This window comes from Manis pentadactyla, chromosome 16, assembly GCF_030020395.1.
Source record: "Manis pentadactyla isolate mManPen7 chromosome 16, mManPen7.hap1, whole genome shotgun sequence".
NCBI lineage: Eukaryota > Metazoa > Chordata > Mammalia > Pholidota > Manidae > Manis > Manis pentadactyla.
In genome coordinates, this window is record NC_080034.1 from 19,917,778 (window position 1) to 19,941,692 (window position 23,915).

The following is a 23,915-nucleotide window of genomic DNA, read 5'->3' on the forward strand; positions in this document are numbered from 1 at the left end:
GACTGTGTATAGTTCATAATGCATGAACAAAACCGAAAGCTTCTGTGATGACTGCCCTTGCACTGTTCACCATGTAACTTATTCACTATGTAAGAATTTGTGCTCCATGTAAGAATTTGTTCGCTATGCATCAGAAGATTGGAGACTGACGAAAATTAGGCTTGGGGTGGATTAATGATTGTGCATTGAGTATTGACCCCCCTATACAGAAATTTATTGTGGTTAACAACTATTTGATCAATAAATATGAGAGATGCCCTCACAAAATATATATATACATATATATATATATATATATATAAACACACTTCCAATTGTAAAATAAATAAGTAACCGGGATGTAATGTATAGCATAAGGAATATAGTCAAAATATTGTAACAACCTGGTATGGTGATACCTGGTACCTAGAATTATCATGTATATAAATGTTGAATCACTGTGTTGTACACCTGAAACTAATGTAATGCAATACTGTTGTCAACTACCCTTCAATAATAAAAAAATAAAAATAAAAAATAAAGAGAGAAAATGACAGTAATACAACATTACTAGGAGACTTTAACATCCCACTTACAAAAACAGATAGACCATCCAGACAGAAAATCAGTAAGGTAACAGTGGTTTTGAAGGACCCATTAGACCAGACAGACTTAATAGATGTTACAGAACAGTCCATCCAAAAACAATACACATTCTTTCCCACTGCACATGGAACACTCTTCAGGATAGATCACATGTTAGGCCACAGAACAAGTCTAAATAAATTTAAGAAGATTGAAATCATATCAAGCACCTTTTCCAAGCACAATGATATGAAAATAAAAATCAACACAAGGAAAAAACTGGATGAAACAAAATATGCTACTAAATGTACCAATGAAAATTAGAAATCAAAAGGAAATTAGAAAATATCTGAAGACTAATAAAAATATAAACACAACAGTTTAAAATCTTTGGGAGACAGCAAAAGAGGTCCTAAGAGGGAAGTTTATATCAACAAAGGCCCACTTTAAGAAACAAGAAAATTCTCAAATCAACAATCCAACATTACACCTAAAGGAACCAGAAAAGGGAAAGCAAACAAAGCCAAAGTTAATTGAAGGAAGAAGATAATAAAGATTAGAGCAGAAATAAATGAAACAGAGACTGAAAAAACAGTGCAAAACATTGATGAAACTAACAGCTGGTTCTTTGAAAAGACAAATAAAACTGACAAACTTTCAGCTAGACTCATTGAGAAAAAAAGACAGAGAACTCAGATAAAATCAGAAATGACACCACAGACATATAAACCATTATAAGAGATTATGAAAAATCACATGCCCACAAATTGGATGTAGAAGTAATAGGTAAATTCCTAAAAACATGCAACCTTCCAAGACTGAACCAGGAAGGAATAGAAAATCTGAACAGATTGATTACTGAAAACAAAATTGGATCAATAATCAAAACAATTCCAACAAACAAATCCAGGACCAAATGGCTTCACAGAGGAATTCTACCAACAAGAGTTGAAACCTATCCTTCTAAAATTATTCCAAACAACTGAAAAGGAAGGAATTTTCCAAATTCACTCCATGAGTCCAGAATTACCCTGATATCAAAAACAAAGACACTACAAAAAAAGAAAATTATAGACCAATATCCCTGGTGAACAAAGATGCAAAAATCCTCAAAATATTAGCAAACTGAATTCAAATACATTAAGATGTCATTCAACCATGACCAAGTGGGATTTATTCCAGGGATACAATGATAGTTCAACATTCACAAACCCATCAATGGAATATACCACATTAGCAAAAGGAAGGATAAAAACATATGATCATCTCAGTAAATTACAAGATGCATTTGACAAAATACAACATATTCATAATAAAAACTCTCAACAAAGTGGGTATAGAGGGAACACACCTCAACAGACACAGGTATTGTTTAGGGGCACAAACTCTCAAGTTTTCAATGAAATTACTGAGAGTGGTAGTTTTTAACAGTATTTACCAACCACCTATATGATACATGCTACTTTGCTTAAATTAACTAGAGCTGACCCCTGAATGACATGGGTTTGAACTGCATGGTCCACTTATAGGGAGATCTTTTTTTTAATATATTGGAAAAATTTTTGGAGATTTACACCAATTCAAAAAAACATTTTCTGTTCTCTTAGTTTATTATGAGAATATAGTACATAAAACATTTAACATATAAAATATATATTAATCAACTATTTATGTTACTAGTAAGGCTCCTGGTCAACAGTAGGCTATTGGTGATTAAGTGTTTGAGGAATTGAGAGTTATACATGGATTTTTTGACTATGCAGAGGTTGATGCCCCTAATCCGCTAACTATGCAGGAGGTTGGTGGTATTGAAGGGTCAACTGTATTTTGGAATCCATCGGTTTGAAGAGAGCTTCCAAACAAATTAGATTCTTTGCAAATAACAAGTAGCAGCATCCTTTCTAATGATAAAAATTTAGGGGCAAATGGACCCAAAAACATGGGAGGGTGGTATTTCTTGAGGATGATATTGAAGACTGGGTAAATGGCTTTTCTGAGTAGAAAAATAAGAGCTGTAAAAGGGAAGGAGGATGGAATTGATGATATAAAGGCTCTTTCATCCTGATATAAAGAAACTTCACGTGGAAACTTACTTGCCAATGTTTTCAGGCAGGCACTGCAATGAGATGTCATTTACAGAAAGACACGTCAAATTCTGTAATTCAGGAAAGCTTTCTGGCAATCTAAAACAAAAATAAATGTTAATTGAAAAAGAAATGTGCATATACAATGTTTACTAAACAGAATGCTTTTTTTAGGCTAATTGAAATAACATCCTAAAAGCTATATTATATGTGGCATGCTTAACCTTGTCTTCCTATTTATAAGACATTAATAAGGAAAAAAACAAGGACTTAATCTACTTAGAACAGGGGCATGATCAATATTGTTGATGGGGTGATTCAGAAACAATTCAGAGGAAAGATATGTAAGCTCTAAGAATAAAGGGGGAAAATGTGAGAGGTCTGAGTGCTCTGTAAAAGAATATGGTGAATAGCTGCTGCAGCTAAGAATGCCTATGAGTGAAAATACTTTACTGATTGGCAGAAAATAAAGAGAAATTTTAGCCCACAAGATTACAGTAAAAAACAAGACAGCTACTTAATTTTTTTTTCTGTAGCTTATACCAGAGCAAAGCTATACAGATTACTTAGAATTGATCAACTGACAGCCAATTGCTACTTTCTTAATATTTTTCTTTTAATCTGATTTAAATGCCAATCACTTGAGATAATTATATTTTTCACTATGTTCCACACAAAAGGGAATTTTTATACTTCCCTTAAACTCTACTGAATAACGAGTTTTCAAAATAAAATCATTATTTCAAAACTTACAAAGAAAGTTTTCTTTGAATATTTCTATGGTTACCAATATTTAGGGAAGGAAAATTTAAGAAAACTAACTGAAGGCAAAAAGATCTCATTGTACCTAAAAGGCTGAAGGTCCTTATACCTAAATCTGTTAATAGAGACGCCACAGCACACACCTAATTTTAGGGTATGCAAGGACTTCTTGCCTTAGTGACAGTCTCTCTATATATTAGAATCTTTCTTTCCTCCAAGTTTCTTTTGAAAAAAACAAATCCTGCATCGCTCTTTGACATAAGGTAATCCCAAACCTGACAACCAAATTCAGGTTCTGAAAGTGAGAGTATTAACTAGGATTTTCACAATCACTGAAATACATTCTCAGGAATGGTTTTTACAAAGTTACCACCTCGTCCATGGTAGAAGAGGGGTAAGTTTTTTATTTACAATCAAAAAGATGCAACCTATCTGTTCTGCCTTTCATCAGGAAGCATAAATTTTTATAAAGTATAAGTTTTCACCAGGAAGTATAAATCATTTCATAATTTAAGAACTAGCTAATGTGATCTTAAATATAAGGAAATGTATTTTTAAATGGCTGGTTTCCTTCTTCACTGGCTGTTACATTAACAGAGCTGCATTAGTATGACATGATGAGGAAGAACAGACATAAGGTTAGGAGAAAGGAAATCTAGTCTGAGGTGCCACTTAGAGGCCGCATGATCCCAAAAGGTCATTTAACTTCTCTGAGCTTCAGTTTTTCAGCCATAAAATATGTAGGCCAAGGTAAAGGACTTTTAAGGTCCTTTCAACTCACAGGTAAATCACCTTAATTCTTAAAAGAGCACACCTGCCAAATGAGTATGGCTTTACTTTAAGAAACCTGACAAATATAAGGCCAGGGTAAAAACTGAGTAGAGCCTCCCACAATACGGGTGTGTTTCCGTTGAGAGAATTCTGAGATAATGGTAGTTGTACATCAGCAGACGTTAGACAAGGAAAACTAAAGAAGTAGAAAGGGGGATTAAGCAAGTGAATGGTTAAAAAGGAACACTCGGGACAGCATAATGAGTATTTCCCAGCTGCCTTACTCTCTGAGCTGCCTTAGGGACAAACAGCTTAGCTCAATTCAACACACATTTGTTGAGTGCTTACTTCATTCCAGAAATTACAGTGGGGCTGGAGATACAAGGATAACTAATAGAGGAAAACAAGTTCACTTTCTGAGTCTAGTCAGGGAGTCTTGGTCAAAGCCCTAACTTAAATGCAAATTTCAAGTGTTATGGAAAAAAGTACACACAGAACATTTAGACATCCAGGGGAGGGCTCTGTGGGGCATTATCAGGAAAGGCTTCCCCAAGAAATGCCATGCCCGAGCTGCACTTTAAGGAGGGCAATAGGGCTGGCATAGTCAAGAAGACTGGAGAGTGAAATCAACGACCTACAAGCACTCTGATGAGTAGAGCATGACATATGAAGTATGACACAGGCAACGGAGGGCAATGATGGCGCAAAGACAGGCTAAGAGAGAGGCGAGGAACTTGGACTTTATCTTGCAGGAACAGGGAGCTACTGAAAGGTTTGAAGGAGGACAACTGTGTGAACAATGGGTTCAGAAAGAGGGTAAGACTTGAGGACGTGAAGAATTAGAAAGCTATTAGATTAGAGCTTACTAGATTAGATTACTACATTCCATAAAAATACATAAATGTCATTAGTAATATAATCTGTGAAATTCTGAAGAGGAAAACCAGAAATATTTTTTAAAACATATTTTAGTTCTTGAAAATAAGCTAGGAAAAACAAAACTAAACAGGGCATTTGCCAGCACTCCATACCCAAGAGATCCAAGAAATTTTGAAATGGGTGAGATAAATCCCAAATTTTAACTTAAACTCTATTTTCTTAGATGCTAAAGAGAAAAAAACAGGAAAGGGCAGGGAAATGGAAGGGGAAGAGTACTTTCTTCTGAGGTTGCTTACAAAGTCTTGAGAAATCTTAGAAACGGACTCCCATGTCCCAGAGAGACCTCTGGGACACACCCTGAGGGCTGTCTCTGCATCGCTGGGTGGGCACCCTTTAGGCTATCCTGGCAACACAGGTACCTGGAGGCCAGTGCTCAGGGGGCTCATGACTGAGCCAGGGGCCGCAAGGAGGGGCACCGCTCAGTTATGCCCAGGCAGCATGCTGTGTCATACCAAGGGCAAGACTGGACTCAGTGGTAAAAGATGAGAGGTGGCTTCATTTGAAGAGATAAACCTAGAGAAATCCTCACAGCTATTGCTAATGTAAGCAAATAACAGTGTCAGTAGAGTTTTTAAAAAGGAGGAGTGGGAGAAATTAGAGAAAAGTTGACGACAGTAAATGGTTCATTACTGAAGCAGAAAAAAATAGCTTTAATAGTACTTTCTCCAAAGATAACTATGCAGTGAGATCTCTGGGAGTTTAGACCTCAGTCTTACCCCATAAGACAAGATGGATCAGAAGGGAATTTGTGAACTACTCCAATTCTTCACATTGCTCCAGAAATGTGCTCCTTACTCATTTTGTACACTCCGCTGTGCCTCCACTCATCCCCTAACAACATCCATTTGATGTTCCATCAACAGCACGGTGTACCTTTCATTGTAAAATGTCATTTATAAGTAAATAGCTGTGAAGGTCAACTGTCCTTGATAAAGAAAGCAATCCATTTAGGTATACCTCCAAGATGGGTAACCGGGTTATATTCTTCGCTTGGTTCTCAAGTATTACAGACAGAAAAGCAAGCAGGAAGATTACCTAGTCAGTGGGTTTCCGCTGAAGTCAGCTATCTGTAGTGCTTTACAGAATGAGATGCTTTCTGGAATTTCAGGGATATCTGTAGGAGTAAAGAAAATGTCTATCATTTACATTGTTAACAGTTTTCATGGTCCTTAAGATGGACCAGTCACAAGAGAATATCTGGGAAATACTCCTCAATTCAAATGTGGTATGGATTTGTAAAGTATTTTTCTACATTTATTTTTCACTTGTCTTCCTAATACAAGATATATTCTTCACTGAATCACAATGAATAAATAATTAAAAATAAACACCATGACCTGGACAGAACTTGCAAGCATATAAGTGAAATAAGTCAGAGAAAGACAAATACTATATGAGCTCACTTATATGTGGAACTTTAAAAAAAAACAACTCATAGAAAAAAGAGATTAGACTTGTTACCAGAGATGGAGGGTGGGGAGAAAGGAAATTTTGGGGGAAGGTGGTCTAAAGGTACAGACTTCTGGTTATAAAATACGTAAGTATCAGGGAGGTAGCAGACAGCATGACGATAGCTAACACTGCCAAATGACACAGTGGAAAATTGTTGACAGTAAAACATGGGTTTTCATCACAAGGAGAAAATTTCTTTTTCTTTTTTTCCTTTATTCTTTCTTTTCTTTTCATTGTATCTCTATGAAATAAGGATGTCAGCTGAACCTGTGGTAACCATTTCACAATATATATAAGTCAAACCATCATGCAGTACGCCTTCAACTTGTACAGTGATATATATCAATTATGCCTCGGCAAAACCGGAGAGAAACAAACAAAAAAACACACACACACATATCGCCACCACCACCAAGTCCCATCACCCTATTAAAGCCCCTGGTAGCATTCTGTCATAATTCCCATTAGGCTTTGTTCTGTATGTTTCCACAGGATTATGTCAATACAAAGTATTCTAAAATATGCATTTTTAATTATGGATTTTCTTTTGATAACAAACAATTCAGAAAATGTAGGAAAGCCCAAAGAAAATAAAAACCATCAACATTCCCATCACCCAGAGATAATGTTTTACTCTAATGCATTTTTGTTGTTGTCATTCATACACATACACATGGTATATAAACAGATATTTCAAAATGCTAGGTTCATGCTGATTGTAAAATAATGGAAAGTAGGAAAAAACAACCTTTTTTTGCCTTGTCATGATTTTTTCAGTCTACCATTCTTAATGGCAGAAACACCCACTGCATGTATTTCCATACTTACTTTAATCAATCCCCCATTGTTGGACATTCAGGCTGTTTCCAAGTTCCTGATGTCATAATTATATTTATGTCCATTTGTGATTATTTATTCAGGCTAAACTCCCAGAAGTTTAATTACTGTGTCAAAGGCATTAACATCTCTGTAACACTTGATAAATACTGTTAAATTGCTTTAGAAGGGGACAAGTTATACCTATTTATACTTCCATCAGCCTGTACAAGGTGCCCGATTCAACATCTCTCCTCCTCCTTTTGTTCTCTTATGTTTTAAAACTGCCAATGTTATTAGTAAAAGAGTCTGGCGACATTTTGTTTTATGTTCCTTTTATTACTAGTGAAGCTGAATAGTTCTCCTCATGCTTACTAGCCATTAAACATTATGATTTTGAAATGACCAAGTTTGTTATTTTAAATTCCTCTTTCTCTTGTTACAAAACTTGAGATTACAGCTTTTAGGATTTTAAAAGGTTAGTTTCAGAGCATTTAATTTCCATGTTATATTTATTTTGGACATACTAACATTAATGAGGGCTAAAATAGAAAGGGCTCTCTGCATCCTATGCTGTTCTACCAGTCTGACAAATGCAAGCTGACCCAACACATACCTAACATTTCCAAGCTGGGGATAAGGCAGATAGATATAAAGGGGAAAAAATGGATGCCCTGGTCCAACAACCATAAAGTCATCAGCTACATAAAAGCTTTTAGTTCAAATTTAAAAACTAAAACATTTACATTTGTGGTAACATTTTCCTCACACCCTTCTCTGCCTCCATGGTCATATAAGGTAGTGAAAAACACACACTACGATCCGTGTGTGTGTGTGTGTGTAGCCTGTCCACTGGTGAGTCTGAAAGGGATTTTTAAAACACACAAACATTTGTGGGCCCTGAGGTACAAATACAGTGGTAGGCCCTTTTACACACAATATATTATTGCATCTCAACATAAATTATTTTAACTTCCATTGTACAAAATGGACATGAAGGTTCAGAGATGAAGTGGCTTCCCTGTGGTTATAGGCCTATTTCACCGAGTGCTGGCCCTCCCATGCTAAGGTCATGGGACCACTGTGCTGAAGGATAAAGGCACACACAGGTCCATGACAGGATTAACACGGCTATCCAGGCAAACGAGATAATGACACACCATGGCTTGCCAGGGTCTGAAAGGTTCTGGGCAGCCTGCGGACTCCGTGAGAATTCCTCTTCCACCACTACTTCAGGTCCTGGTGAGTAACTTTTGTAAGACTGAGAAAAGAGGTGCAGATGCTGCACCAGTCACCCAACCAGGGCCTGAGGAAAAAGAGAAAGCTGGACCCCAAAATATAAATTTCACAGCAACTTGTTGCTCTATCCAAGAAACATAGGAAGAAGAAAGGCATGTCAATTAGGTAGAAGTCTTTCACATTTCTCAGAGCATGGGAAACATCACTGAAGCTTAGGAAGATGGGCCTACCATGTAAACACATGCACACTGGCTCTAAGAAACTCTGGTCAGGACTGGTCTGAAATTTGGGGATCTGAAGATAACAAATCAACTGCCAGAAAACACAACTGGACTCAGTCCAGACAGAGCTAGCCTAGAGGTCTGGGTTATAGGAAGGCATTCTCCCTTTAGGCTAATCTACTTGTATACAGAGGAGAAGTAGCAGATCAGCAAACAGAACACCGGTCTCCTGACTCCAAAGACCATTTCTTTCTACCATATGCATGTTTCTAACTGGACCAAAAATAAATATATTTACCTGTAAAGGTAAGAGCTTTAGACAAGGAAGGCAATAGTGTAGCTGGAAGAGTGCTGATTACTGGTTTGCTTCAGGTTACTATAAATATCAGAAAAGAAAACTAAGGAAGGAGAACATCCACTCATCCTTAAATACCCAACTAAAATGTCACATCCTCACAAACACTTTTCTTGGGTCCCAAGATTAGGTTGAATTCCCCTTGCTCTCAGTTTGCTCGGGCTTCCCCTTTGTGAGACTTGTCACAGTTTTAATTAAATAATTGTTTGGTGATACTAAACTCTAAGCTCATTGGAGAGAAAGAACCAAGTTTTCCTTGTCTATCACTGTTTTCCCAAAGCTGACATAGTGTCAAACTTAAGCAGCCCATAGGTACTGAATGAATGAATGAATGAATGAATGGAAAACTAACATTACACAGCTCTGCAAGGACAGCTGGGGTGCTCTCTCATTTGGGTCATGAAATATGCCCACAGAGTATTAGCTCTATTTACCCAGTAAGAAAAATGCTTAGTTCCAGATCTCTTACAAAAGATAGTATAAAGCTTGTGGGTTATTCCCTGTTGAAATTCCCTTTAACTGATACCCAAATATTTTGCTTGCAACAAATGTGAGGTTTAAGACTAAACATATGAAAAAATATATATAAATATCACCTCCTCAATAGGTCCTAGGCTGACCAACAACACGAATAAAACGCTGTAATATGAATCCCTTCCCCCATTCCCTCTCTCACATCCAATTTCCAAATCCTTCTCATATTCTTTCCCACTCCTAGCATTATTTTTTTTCCCCACTTCTAGTATTATTAACTTAGTGTAGGCTTCAATCATTTAGATGACTACAAAATCCTCTTACATGGTCTCTCCCTGTATGCAATTTGTACTGCATCAAATCTAAACAACCATAAAAGCAACCTGTACCAGTTTTCCACATTTATTAGGTTTGTGCCCACGGGCAAACTACATAACCTACCTGTGCCTTAATTTCCTTATCTGTAAAATGGGACATCAACAGATATTTTTAAATATTGCCCGCATATCACACTTCAAGTGCTGCAGAAGTTTAGAGAAGAAAATTAGACAACACTTATGCTTGAATCAAATAAATAAGAGCAGAGAAGTACAGGCATGAATGTGACATTGGATGACAAATGAGGAGAGGGGAAGGTCTGAGGAATGGCAGCTCAGTGTGCCTGAACTTCAAGATACCAATATGGAACTATCTGGAGAGAAGGCTGAAAGGATCTCCTTAGAGCAGATTACCAAATGCCAGGTTGAACTATTTAGAATTAATTTGCTAGACAGGGAGTTTTCTTTTCTATAAAATGGGGATGATCATACTTCCAGCTTGGGGTTGTCATAAGAATAAATGAGAGTGGCATAAATAAAAGCACTTGAACTCTTTTATCAACGTTGGGTGGGGATTAGTAGAAAGGACCATTGTTTTCCATTCAAGGCCATTTTAGGGCCTCTCGTGATGGAGATGGGATGGACCGCTCAAGTTCTGCTGAGTTTAGAAATTTCCAGGGCACTTCCTTTCACAGAAGGCTGTGCATAGACAGCCTGTTTTGTCTGTGATCATAGCCCCATGCATAGCACATTTTTTCTGAATAATTTATTTCTGAATAAATTAATTACTCACTGTCATTTCTCCTTATTCTATATAAACAGTGTCTCCTCTCCTGGGTTCAAGATTTATCTGATGTTAGTAAGTTAAAACACTTACTAAGTTAAAACACTAAGTTCTCTGCACTGAGTACCTTGCAGTATGAGGCAAAACAGTATTCTCAGATATTTCTGTGGCTCTTCTCTAAGACTATCTAATTTGGAAATAGAAAGTTAAAGAAGACTAGAATTGTTTAAAGAAAGCAAATTATCACTTCCATCTATTAATCTGTCTTTTTATAAAATTGCAAAGAATAACACTTGAAATGTTACTCAGAACATATCATATGGAAAGTTAGAAAGTTGAAATTTTATTACTGAAAATGGGGCAATAGCTATGTAAGCAATCATCTACCCCTACCGCACCAGCACTACTCCTCCCGCAGCACAGTGGCTGTGTTAGCTTCATTAGTGCAAGCTGCCAGCAAGATCAGGGTCCCGGATTTGGCCCAAGTAGAGACTTTCTTTTCGCCGGTTCCAGCCTAGTTTGCACTCTGAGGATCATTTTCCTAAAAACCTGTGATGGAAAAACAGCCCCAGCAACTAAGTTTACTGAGCACTAAGTGTCAGGCTCAATTCTAACCACTTTGAACAAAGTAACTAACGCAAATCTTCACAATAACTCTGTTACTCTTACCATACACATTCTCTGAGTGAGTAATAGAGGCACCAAAGCCTAACTACCTAGCCACATTACACAGCAAGTAAGCAGGCGGAGCAGAATTTGAACCTAAGCCTTCTCACCCCAGAGCCTGCACTCTTCATCATGAAGTTACCTTGTCTCTAGGAAGAATGAATGAGGTCAAGAGAAGTCGCAAAACTCAACCCAAGAGGCCTAACTGCTACAAGCCCCAAGGAGCAAGACGTGCAGGAGCCAAAGGGGACGCTGCCTCTAAATTCAGGAGCTCAAGGGGAGGGAGCCGGGGGAAGCTCGCCATCCCATCTGACAATCCACATCAGTTTTCAGCTTTTTCTTTACCTAGTTCTTCTGATTAAATAGAACAAAACTGATAGTCATTTTCAAGATAACATAATAAAAATACCAAAGGAACAAAGAAGAAAGTTCAAAATGTAATTCAGTGATGCGATTAATCTTGATCAACTTTTGATTCTGACATAGTAGTGAAATTAAGTATAGTACTAGATTAAGTACATAATGCTAAAATGTTTCATAATTATTTCTTGCTTAATGTAGCTCTGACAAGGAAAGAGAGAAGAGTGTAATTAGCATACTGACAAAAGGCAATATGATGCCATAAAACTTCAATTAAGCCTGTCCTAAATCTCCTGAAATAGATTAGGCTTCCCACAGTGCCCATACTTCTTTGAAGCACTTTGCTCAGAGGGGATTATAAAAATTTCCTCAGTATCTTGCTTCCCCAGTGGATGTATCCCCCACCAGCTCAGAAATCAGATCTGCATTGTCTCCCCAGTTATCTACCACAGTGTAGGCCTTCAGCAGGCATTCGACAACACTTGCTTACTCAGAAATCAGAAAACAGATTCCAATGCCAGCATCCTCACTTAACATTGGTAAACTGCAACTGCTCTGAGCCTCTGCTTCCTCACAGAAGGGCTGCTCTGATTCTCTGCCTCATCCACCAGCTAGGGCTACTGAGAGGTGAAATGAGACAATGGACAGGATAACTTGGTAAAGAATATGAATATAAAGGACTAAAAAAGGCAGGAAAGGAAGGCAATGGCCCCTAAGTGGCACAGATTGCTTTGGTAAGTGTGGATCACTTTTTGTATTAATCTGTGAGGTCTGGAGTATATGACATACACTGGGGTCCCTGACATACACTCAGACCAGAGGGGAAAATACATATCAAGAACTTGGCCAATATAAAAAGAACCAAGCCTTTGAAAATGTCTCTTGTTATTAGTGTCCAATCTCAGACAAAGAAATGCGTAACTGCATGAACAGTCAAGAATTTGAGGAAAGTGCCTCAATGCCACATCACTGATACTATATCAAACCAGAGGCAGACACAGTAATAGAGCACAAATGGTAGTGTCATAAAGAAAGCCACCCTGTGAACTGCCCTGCAAAGAGATCCAGCGGTACAGGAGGCCCTGCTAGGAATGTTAGGAATCCAGGATTCACCATGTGCACACGGGTATCAGAGACCACAAACCTCCCTTAAACTGCATCAGCATTCAATAAGCCCCTCAAGTCTTGTTCAAGAGGAACACTTTTTCAACTAGAATTTAATCACACTCATATTTCTCATCTCTAGAGATAATGCATAAGATATGGCCTACGTAAGTCCACTTGGGCTTTTCTTCTCATGGAAACCAACATTTATACTATGCATTTTTTATATTTAACAATTTTAAAAGAACTAGGAGAGAGGAAGCAAGAGTGAACCTACTGACGATGATGCAAGAATGAAATACAAGATTATAAAGACCCTCATTTTCTTCCCATCCAATGCTGTCCCCTCCTATGAGAGAGGATTAACTTAGTGAATTAATATTCCTGCTCACATACTGAAGGTTCTCCAAATGCTGGAGCAACTCCTGGTAAGCAAATGTGTCCCATGGCTCACTTTGGGCAATAATGAGTTGACACCTATGCTCAAGCTGGCTGCCATGGTTTCAAGAGTGCACACTCATGAGCACAAACACACACCCCTCCTTTCAGCCAGACGGAGACATTGTGTGTTTGAGCACAGTACTACTTCAGATGAACACTGGACATTGCCACCTGATTGCCTGGTGCTCAGAGAAGCCTCTTTTGAAGTTAGTCACTGGACAGCTGTTGTCACTGCTACCTTAGCTTCAAGTGGATAGTCAGGCACTGAAAGAACAGCAGGGGACAGACTCAAGATCAGGAAAAGTGACTGGAATGGCTCTGAAAAAGACGAACTACTCCTCGCTAAGCCCTGCGATACCACTTGACTGTGTGGCTCCAAATAAGAAAAGCTACCGTTTTACGTGCCAGGTATTATAACTGACATTTTACAGCATCATCTCTAATCCTTACAACAAACACTGAGGTAAACAGTAGTAGTCCCATTAACAGATGCAGAAGCAGGCTCAGAAACATTAAAATGTCCAAAGTGACTCTGCTGGTACAGAAGGGCAGAGCTCTGAAATTCTAGTCCATCTGCCTCACAGCCCAGGAAGACTGTGAGGTAGCTGTTGAGGATCTGGAGACTCAGATTCAGTCAGCTCCAAACAGGCTGCAGTAAGAGATGCCGGAGGAAATGCACATGGAGAGACAGAAGAGGGAGAAGCCTAAGCCTGTGGTTCTGACGTGCCACTTGGCAGTTACTGACACAAAGATGGAGGGGATGAGCAGTCTGAGGGGAGAGGAAGCAAGAGTGGACCTCCTGTAATGGGGGTAAGAGGCACCCAACAGGCAAAGGCGAAGAGAACCATGAGAGCAAAGCCAAGAATTCAAGGGAGCAGAGACTGTCAGCAAGAGGATCAGCCACTGCGGCAACCAACGGGTGAGAAGACATGCGGTTGGCTGTTAGGAATCTATGGTCATCTTTGAGAAGACAAAGAGTGGTTTGAAGGGAAGTCAAACCGAAAAGTTTGAGAAGCCAGCATTACCCACTGGCTTCTGTGGGTAAAGAGAGGGGGCCATCTGAAACAGTAGCTGCCAAATTCTAGTCTGGCATACAGTATTCATAGCTGGCAAGATGAGGAAAATGGGGGGAAGAGGGAAGGGTTTTCTGATCATGAAGCCAAAGCTATTTATTTAAAAGGACTGTTGTCCTCTGTTTAATCAGAGATTATACCCTGCCTGGGGAGTTGAAATCTCTTGTCTTTTACTAAATGGCACTGACAGTTTTTCTTATCAAAATAAAGAGACAGTAATCCTGTGTACAATTTCACTTAAAAAAATTATACTGCTCCATTAAATTTAAAAGTCTGAGAACGTGGGATAGAGTATGCCTTTAAAAAGTCAGACACTTAGCAGGAAGACCAGAGATGCTTATACCTTGAGAAAATACCCAGGTCAAGGGAAAATTTCATTTTTATGTGTTTGGGTTTGGTTTTGTTGTTACTGTTTGGAAAACCTGCACAGTTAGCAGAGAGGCAGACAGAAGTGGAATGGAAGAAAGCTGTAGAAGCTCATTCCCAGCTTTGCTCAGAAGGCAACAAGAAAGGCGGTGCACAGCAAGCAGGGAGGACTGCAGACCTCAGGACCCTGGCTGTGCGCAAGGGACAGAAGTGGATCCCGGGAGCAGGAGGCAGCAGAGGTGTAAGAAGGCCCATCAACTGAGAGCAGGCTCACAGGATGAGAGACACATATCCACAGCAGAGGTAAACGACAAAATCCCGTGGAAGGAAGCAGTTGCCATAATATGAAACATTCTCAGCAATGAACACTGCATCTACTAGGCAATGCCACATGGAGGGAGGGAAGGAAAATGGGAGGGTCCCACTAGCATGGAATGTACGATCCTGTTATGTATAAAAACCAGGAATCCAGACCTGCCTAAAGACAGAGTTCAAACACTACAAAGACTAAACTAGCAATGAACAGAACAAGCATGTATGAACATACGCAGAAAGCTGTCATAATATACTGAATGTTGTGACTTCGGGCACACACAGTACATCATATTGCTTCATTGAGAATTATTTACTACTCGAGTAAAACAAGGTCCTTGTGTGCCAAACAGGCTGGCTGATTAAGACAGTCTGAACACTGTACTGATGGTTGCCTGACTCAATACTGCTTAAAAATATCTGGGATTGTCAAACAAGACTAAATACAAATGCATAATCCAAGTCGGCATTTGCTGCCACAGCTGTTCTCATGTGCAGAAAAAATGCTACATGGAGGTTTTTTTCGAAAGCATCATCCCATTTATCATATTATTCCAACCACCACAGACTCACCAAGGAGGCAGCCAGCCTTGTAGACAAAGGCACAATTCCTGCTCAAGCACCTTTCCAGTGTCTGTGAAGGGAAGATGGGCACAGACAATAGAGAGCAGAAAGGCTGGTGTGGGTCTCTGCAAGGTACAGGATGGAAGGCAGGACAGAGGGCCGCTCTGTCAAAGTTTTATTTTAGAGTCTTGGTAACTTGTGCTGGCAAAAAACTTTCTCAGCCTGGAAGGTTTTTACCCAATTCCAGCCACAATTACCAAAATAACCTTTATGGCTGAGCTTTCCTCCCTAGCACAGTAGGCTATATAAACCCAAATATGTCTTGAGATACAAGATTCTGATTTTTTAAAAATGTTTTTTTATTTTGGTATCATTAGTATACAATTACATGAGCAACACTGTGGTTACTAGATTCTCCCCATTATCAAGTCCCCAACTTGATATACCCCATTGCAGTCACTTAGTAGGATGCTTAGTAGGATGCTATAGAATCACTACTTGTCTTCTCTGTGCTATACTGCGTTCCCCGTGCCTCCTCCCTACATGATGTGTGCTAATTGTAATGCCCCTTTTTCCCCCTTATCCCTCCCTTCCCACCCATCCTCCCCAGTCAGTCCCTTTCCCTTTGGTAACTGTTAGCCCATTCTTGGGTTCTGTGAGTCTGCTGCTGTTTTGTTCCTTCAGTTTTTGCTTTGTTCTTATACTCCACAGATGAGTGAAATCATTTGGTACTTGTCTTTCTCCACCTGACTTACTTCACTGAGCATAATACCCTTTAGCTCCATCCATATTGTTGCAAATGGTAGGATTTTTTCTCTTCTTATGGCTGAATAATATTCCATTGTGTATATGTACCACATCTTCTTTATCCATTCATCTACTGATGGACACTTAGGTTGCTTCCATTTCTTGGCTATTGTAAATAATACTGCAATAAACATACGGGTGCATATGTCTTTTTCAAATGGGGCTCCTGAATTCTTAGAGTAAATTCCTAGGAGTGGAAATCCTGAGTCAAATGGTATTTCTATTTTGAGTTTTCCACAATAGTTGAAATAATTTACATTCTCACCAGCAGTATAGGAGGGTTCCCCTTTCTCCACATCCTCGACAGCATTTATTGTTGTTTGTCTTTTCGATGGTGGCCATCCTTACTGGTGTGAGGTGATATCTCCTTGTGGTTTTAATTTGCATTTCTCTGATGATTAGGGATGTGGAGCATCTTTTCATGTGCCTGTTGGCCATCTGAATTTCTTCTTTGGAGAAGTGTCTGTTCAGCTCCTCTGCCCATTTTTTAATTGGATTATTTGCTTTTTGTTTGTTGAGGTGCGTGAGCTCTTTGTATGTTTTGGATGTCAACCCCTTATCAGATATGTCATTTATGAATATATTCTCTCACACTGTAGGATGCCTTTTTGTTCTACTGATGGTGTCCTTTGTTGTACAGAAGCTTTTTAGTTTAATATAGTCCCACTTGTTCATTTTTGCTTTTGTTTCCCTTTCCCATGGAGATATGCTCATGAAGAAGTTCATGTTTATATTCAAGAGAGTTTTTGCTATGTTTTCTTCTAAGATTTTTATGGTTTCATGACTTACATTCAGGTCTTTGATCCATTTCAAGTCTACTTTTGTGTATGCAGTTAGACAGTAATCCAGTTCCATTCTCTTACATGTAGCTGCCCAGTTTTGCCAACACCAGCTGTTGAAGAGGATGTCACTTTCCCATTGTATGCCCATGGCTCCTCTATCATATATTAATTGACCATGTATGCTTCGGTTAATATCTGGACTTTCTATTCTGTTCCACTGGTCTATGGGTCTGTTCTTATGCCAGTACCAAATTGTCTTGATTACTGTGCCTTTGTAGTAGAGCTTGAAGTTGGGAAGTGAGATCCCCCCCGCTTTATTCTTCCTTCACAGGATTTCTTTGGCTGTTCAGGGTCTTTCATGGTTCCACATGAATTTTAGAACAATTTGTTCTAGTTTATTGAAGAATGCTGTCCGTATTTTGATAGGGATTGCACTGAATCTGTAGATTGCTTTAGACAGGAGGGCAACTTTGACAATATTAATTCTTCCTACCCAAGAGCATGGGATGAGTTTCCATTTATTAGTGCCCTCTTTAATTTCTCTTAGGAGTGTCACATAGTTTTCAACGTATAGGTCTTTCACTTCCTTGGTTAGGTTTATTCCTAGGTATTTTATTTTTTTTGATGCAATTGTGAATGGAATTATTTTCCTAATTTCTCTTTCTGCTAGTTCATCATTAGTGTATAGGAGTGCAACAGATTTCTGTATATTAATTTTGTGTCCTGCAACTTTGCTGAATTCAGTTTTTAGTTCTAGTAGTTTGGGAGTGGATTCTTTAGGGTTTTTTATGTACAATATCATGTCATCTGCAAACAGTGACAGTTTGACTTCTTCCTTACCAATCTGGATGCCTTTTATTTCTTCTTTTGTCTGATTGCCATGACTAGGACCTCCAGTACTATGTTGATATTTTTAATTAACAAAAAAGTAAAAAAGAATTATAGAAAAGCAAATGTTAGGTTTCATATAGAATAATGTGATGGGGGAAAAGAATGTGAACAGTTTGGCATTCTTTGTACTTAACCTCTTCCCAAGAAAATGCATGTGATTCTGAATAGTGTCTACTTAAAACTTAATATAACAGCTACTAAAGAGAAAAAACTAAAAAACAGTATTTGTATACTTCAACATTCACTCAAAATTACAGCTCATTTTATTTAATCCCATTTACTATGGACAAAAGTACAACAATTGGTAGCTATGCATCTAAATTCTCTAGGGACATGAAATCTTCCAATGGATGAATGCTTTGATCCAGAAGGCTTCATATCTCCCCAAGTCTCCTCTGTCTTCCCTAGACCACAAGACTTTTTCCTTTCTGGAGTGCAAACCAACCCCTGTGGTCAGACCTACTCCTCTGCATGAATTCTATGGGTCTGATCCCATGCTGTCTCATGTTATCTTTTTAAGTGCACTTTATTTTTCCAATTTGAATCTTAATTCTTGTCAGCTGGGATGAACATCTTACTACAAGTGTTCACCTCTCACACCCCCACACCACACACAGTGTTTGTCAACTGACAGACTTGACCACAGGCTAGAATGAGTCATTCAGACCCCTAAGAACATTCTCTGGGCAACACACAGAGGAGAATGAGAGGGTGCAGGGCCAGGAGTGAATAACACAGTTCTCCAGAAGTGCAGGGAAAAGCTATTTGGCCCAGATAAACTACTCGAATGCTGATTGTCAAGTTCTCAGCAGCCTTTTCCAATTCACATCCCTAAAGTAAGTCTAACATCCCAGAGGCTGGGGATTCTCAGTGCAGAGTACAGAAGAATTACTTAGGATGCTTATTTTATGAAAGGGCTGGCCCCACTCCTAGCCAGTGATTCACCAGATCTAGGGTCTGAAGAAGGAATCTGCTTTTTAACCCAGAGCTCATGGAGATTCAGATAAAGAGTGTCTTAAAGCCATCTGAGAAACACCGAGGCATTTAATTTAACTACTTCTCAGTCTTGACTGCACATCAGAACCACCAGGAGTTAACATCACCAGAGATTCCAAAAAGTCAGAATTTTAAAAAAAATTGGGGCAGTATTTTTTAAAAGTCCTACTTGCATTGAATTTAATTTGCAGCCAGGTTAGGAACCACTGTGATGAGGCCCTGGCCATTTTAGTGAGAAATCTGACAGTTACTCACAGCCCCCATCCATAACTCACCTCCATTAATGAAGCTAGTTCTGCTCTTAGACTGAAGCAGAACCAGCATTTGAGGGCTGCATGTGCTGAAGGCTTCACTGGACTGCCTCACAAGGAAAAGCTGTTTTGTTGCTTGGCTGAAGGTGGGGAAAGGAGGAAGGCAAAGGATAGACAGGGCACTGTTTGAAACTAATTTAACTGGTTACTTTCCATTTTTAAAAGAAGTCACTTTTTAAGAAATCCCTCTACCTGTAATACATGCACACTTTGTCAAAAGTCACCTTAAAAATAAAACAGGTTAAACTAGAAAATGGAACACAAAAGGTATTCTTAAAAGAGCTCAAAAATTAATAAATACTGTAGAAGAAGAGTTTAATGGCTTAAAAATCATAATTTGTCAACTGACAGATGAAAACGTATATTTATAATGCCTCTAACTTTTGAAAAAGAAACACATCAGAACCTATACATTAAAACTGGTATTATCCCCTGAATGTATTCATCATATGAGGTATGCATGTATATTCTTCTGGTGCTGTCACTGGTATGAACGTTTTAGAGTTCTTTCTTGGAATTACAATGAGTATTTCTCAAAAGATTTAAGAAAACCTTGCAGAATGAATGCTATCTCTATGAATTACAGAAATTTCAATACTGAGAACTAGTATAAAATATACTATGTTTCAGGTGAATCTCACTCTGGAGATGATATGTTATGGCAAGTTTGGTTCTATTTCCATGTCCTAAAGCAATCCTCCCAGGCCCCCCAAAATCCAAGTGCAGGCAAAATGGGAGAGGGTGAAATGTTTGCTATTGCTGAAGGATAATCAGGGTTATAGCAGACACTTGAATATTGGACTGTGCAAAAGTCATTTTCTGTACTTAAGCCATTATTCCATGGATTAAGCAATAGGTAAGGAAGGTCAGATTGAAAAGACATTCTTTTGGTCTAAGTGCTGTTTAGGTTCTCTTAGGTTCCTATATAAGAAGCTCTCAGCTCCAATTCACACTTATATAAGTTTTCCTGGACATTAAAATACAGACTCTGGGGATCCTGCTCTGGAAATTCTGGTTGCATATTCCTTGAGTACGGGGGAATACGGAATTTTAACAAGGACACTAATGTAGGAGGCCCCAGAGCCCACCTGGAAAAACACTGCTTCAAGTGAAGGAAGAAAGATCACAATCCAAGTCCAAATTTCTATGCAGGAAGAATTCTTGCTCTCGTCATTCCTGGAAGCCCCTTTTTCCGATCAGCAGGGAATTCTGATTTGCTGCCTTTGGCATCTTTTTCTCCATCTTCCCTTTTTAACCTACAAATATGGTTTTGCCCAAGTGGTTTGACCATCTCTGGAGGAAGACTCCAGCTTGTCATCTTTTGGACAGAATTCTTCCTTCTGCTGTACTTGTGATAATACCCTAGCCTAGTGCTTGACATGGAGAGAATGCACAGTAAAGGTTTCTAGATTGCTTGAATTTAATGTAGATGTTCCAATGTGCTTTCTTTGTTTTAAGACTTAAAATACATTTTAAATATCACACCTTATAACTCCATGGAAGTGCTAACTCTGTCCTCTCTGATTTATTCTCTGCCAGTCGTCTACCAGTTTCTGAATAGATTAACTTTATTCACATAATTCAAGACATGTGCACCTCTAGGCTGGCTAAAGAGGTTGCAGACCCTAAACCTTGTGACACAGCACCAACCATATAGATGCTCCTACAAACCAAATGGTGACAGAACAGAAGCTTTCCTCTTGTATCCAGTTTCTTTCTGAAATTACAATGGAAGGGACAGAAGCAACAGTCCCAAGGGCAAAGCTTCAGAGATCACCCTATTCACTCATTTGTTAATTTACCCAATGATTTAAACAACCACCCATGTGGCAGGAGGTAAAGAGACAAAGTGAATAAGAGAGGCACAGTCTTTGTCCATGACAATCTCGTTATCGAGTTTGGGAGAGAGGTTTCATAACAATATGCCCAAGAGAGTGATGCCCAACAGAGAGTGACACCCAACACTGGCAAAATCAGCCAGGGCAGGAGAGTCTGGAAGTAGGAAGGGCAAACTGTTGGCTTTTCCTTTACTTGCCTCCATGGAGTTTTTATAATGACCATATACTGCTTCTATATATTTTTTTTTAATTGCAAGATGAAACAAACTTGGAAAAGCAATGGGTAAATGCAATTATTAAAGGGGGTTTGAAGGAGGGAACGTTATCTGGCTGTGGTGCTCAACACTTAACATGGAATAACCCAGCTTAAAATGTCCACAGTGCACTCTGGTCCCAGCCATGTCTAATGACCAGCCAGACTCCAGAAAAAGAATATTGGTCTAGTGACTCCCACTTTCCGCCTTCTGGGTTTGCCTCTCTGTGACACCAGCAATGCCTGGAAGGCTCATTCCCATGCCAGACCCTGACCCAGCATGTATACATTATGACCAGAGAGCTATGAAATTCTTCCACTGATTATGTCATAGTTTGCTGTCCAAGACATACACCACCATCGTGATCGCTCACACCCCTTAGAACTGGCGGGTCCAGCAGGAAACAGAGCTGGCTGCTGTTTCCTGCAGGAAATGGTGATTGCTGGTGTTTTCAAGCCTTTGCCTGATCTCTCAAAGAGAGTCAAGGGAAAAGTATAAAACAATAAGCAACGTGTGCCGTAAACCACATTTGGCCATTGCTTTGCTGTCACAGGTGACCTCCCAGATGCTGGATCCAGCGGGAACTTCGCAGTCACACCTACTGACCATGCCACCCCACCTTCACTGCAGCCTTTCTGGATGTGTGCTCCCCATGATTTTGTTCCATGATCAAGTTTTCCTGATGCTCGTTTCTCATCAATCCTTAAAAGTCCTGCCCTTCTACAGCCTGTGCCTGGAGAGTTTTATCCATGACAGCAGTTTCACCCATTAACCTGTATGCTTCAGCTCCATCCCATGGGATCAATCACCTCTATGATGTTTAACATGATGCCACTGCCCTACCATTGCTTTCCTCAGCCTTCATCACTGCTCACAGCCCTCCTGCTGGTCCTTCTCAGAATCCCACAAAGGCCCCTCTTCCTCTGCTTTCCCTTAACCAGTGATATTTTGCATGCTCACCTACCCTTCCAACTCTGTATCCTCTTACTCTCCCTGAGCAACCTCATTCATACCCATGTACCCGCAGGTGAATGACTCCCAATCTTTTTTCCCGCTACAATTTCTGCCCTTAGCCTCAGACCTTATAGTCAGCTGTCTACTAAACACTGCCATTTAGATATCCCAAAGGCATCTCACCATCCGCACGCCCATAAATAAACTCATCTTTTCTGCTCAGATACAATCCTCTCTTCAGTGTTTTCCCATTTCTCCTCTGGTAGGAAATGGGAGTTTATTCCAGACCCAGACGTCTTACTCCCCCTACCTCTCCACACCCAGCAAGCTTCCCACCGGTCACTCTCATGCCTGGCCCAGCATCTCCTTTTCCCCTGCTCCCTTCTCCAGGCTTTCTATTCCCAACATGGGTGCCTGGCCTCCTGCATCCTGAGGACCTCCTGCCCTCTGCTAGCAGGGCAGGTGGTGGCCACTCCCCTCCTGATAACCCTTTCATAGCTCCCCATGGCTTTCAAGAAAACATTCCTTAGCTGCACACACAGGCCCTTCATGTTTCTGCTGCCATCTACCTCTAAGTTCATCTCCTGCTATGCACTCCATCTCCTCTTGCACATCACAGATTCATCACAAACCTTCAGATACACACTCGTGCTATTTCACCTGGCCAGAAATGCCTTTCTTGCACTGCTTTCTTTCCATCTGCTACTTGCTCCTCGTGCCTTCTAAGTGTCATCTTTCCCAGGAAGTCTTCTTAATACTCTTCCCTTCCCCAGGAACAATGGAGATGGTGCCTTCTCTGGGCTCCTTCAGGCATACCTCTGAGACAGACAGCCTAGCACCCCAGATGCACCTGGTCCTTCCCACCTTGTAGTGTAAATTAAATCCCTTGAGGGCCATCACTAAACTGACTTGCTATCTCTAGTTCCTAGCACAGAACTCAAATACCTGATGCTGATTAAATATTCAAGAAATGACTAAACTCACTTAAGAACTCCTGCTCCCAAGTACCTTATCTCAGTCAAACACACATTCTAGTCCAGACTTCTCTAATGTTTTGTTGTGCTTTTCATAATGAAATATGCTGTCTTTGCTTAGAACATTTCTTTATCTCTTCCCATTTGGATTCCTAAAGAAGGTCAGAACAGTAAGAGGGATTGTAAAGATAAGATTAAATTCAACTGGCAGCAGGAAAGGGCTCCAGAAGACCAAAGCATCTGCTCAAAAATGCCAACAAGCTACAGGAAGGAGATCTTTTTGCCATGCTCGCTCCGACTGGTCAGACCTGAAGGCTGAGCAGTCCATGCCACAGCTAAAGGCAGGGGCCTTGATATAAAGGGAGAGCAATAACTACCTTTTCTAATTACCAATATGCAATGCCCCTGAACAGAAGAACAATCTAAACAGGGGGGGTAGGCATG

The 23,915-nt window shown here is 39.7% G+C and overlaps 1 protein-coding gene across 2 annotated transcripts in view; it reads right to left on the minus strand.

The window, feature by feature from the left end:
* Positions 1 to 23,915, minus strand: part of LRRC1 (leucine rich repeat containing 1) — a 122,147-nt gene that overhangs the window by 41,506 nt on the left and 56,726 nt on the right. For both annotated transcript variants that reach the window (XM_036916361.2, XM_036916362.2), the window contains 2 exons: positions 6,156 to 6,234; positions 2,658 to 2,747 (listed from right to left, as the gene is read on the minus strand). In XM_036916361.2, coding sequence (XP_036772256.1) covers positions 2,658 to 2,747; positions 6,156 to 6,234 — 169 coding nt within the window. The remainder of the gene's footprint in view (positions 1 to 2,657; positions 2,748 to 6,155; positions 6,235 to 23,915) is intronic.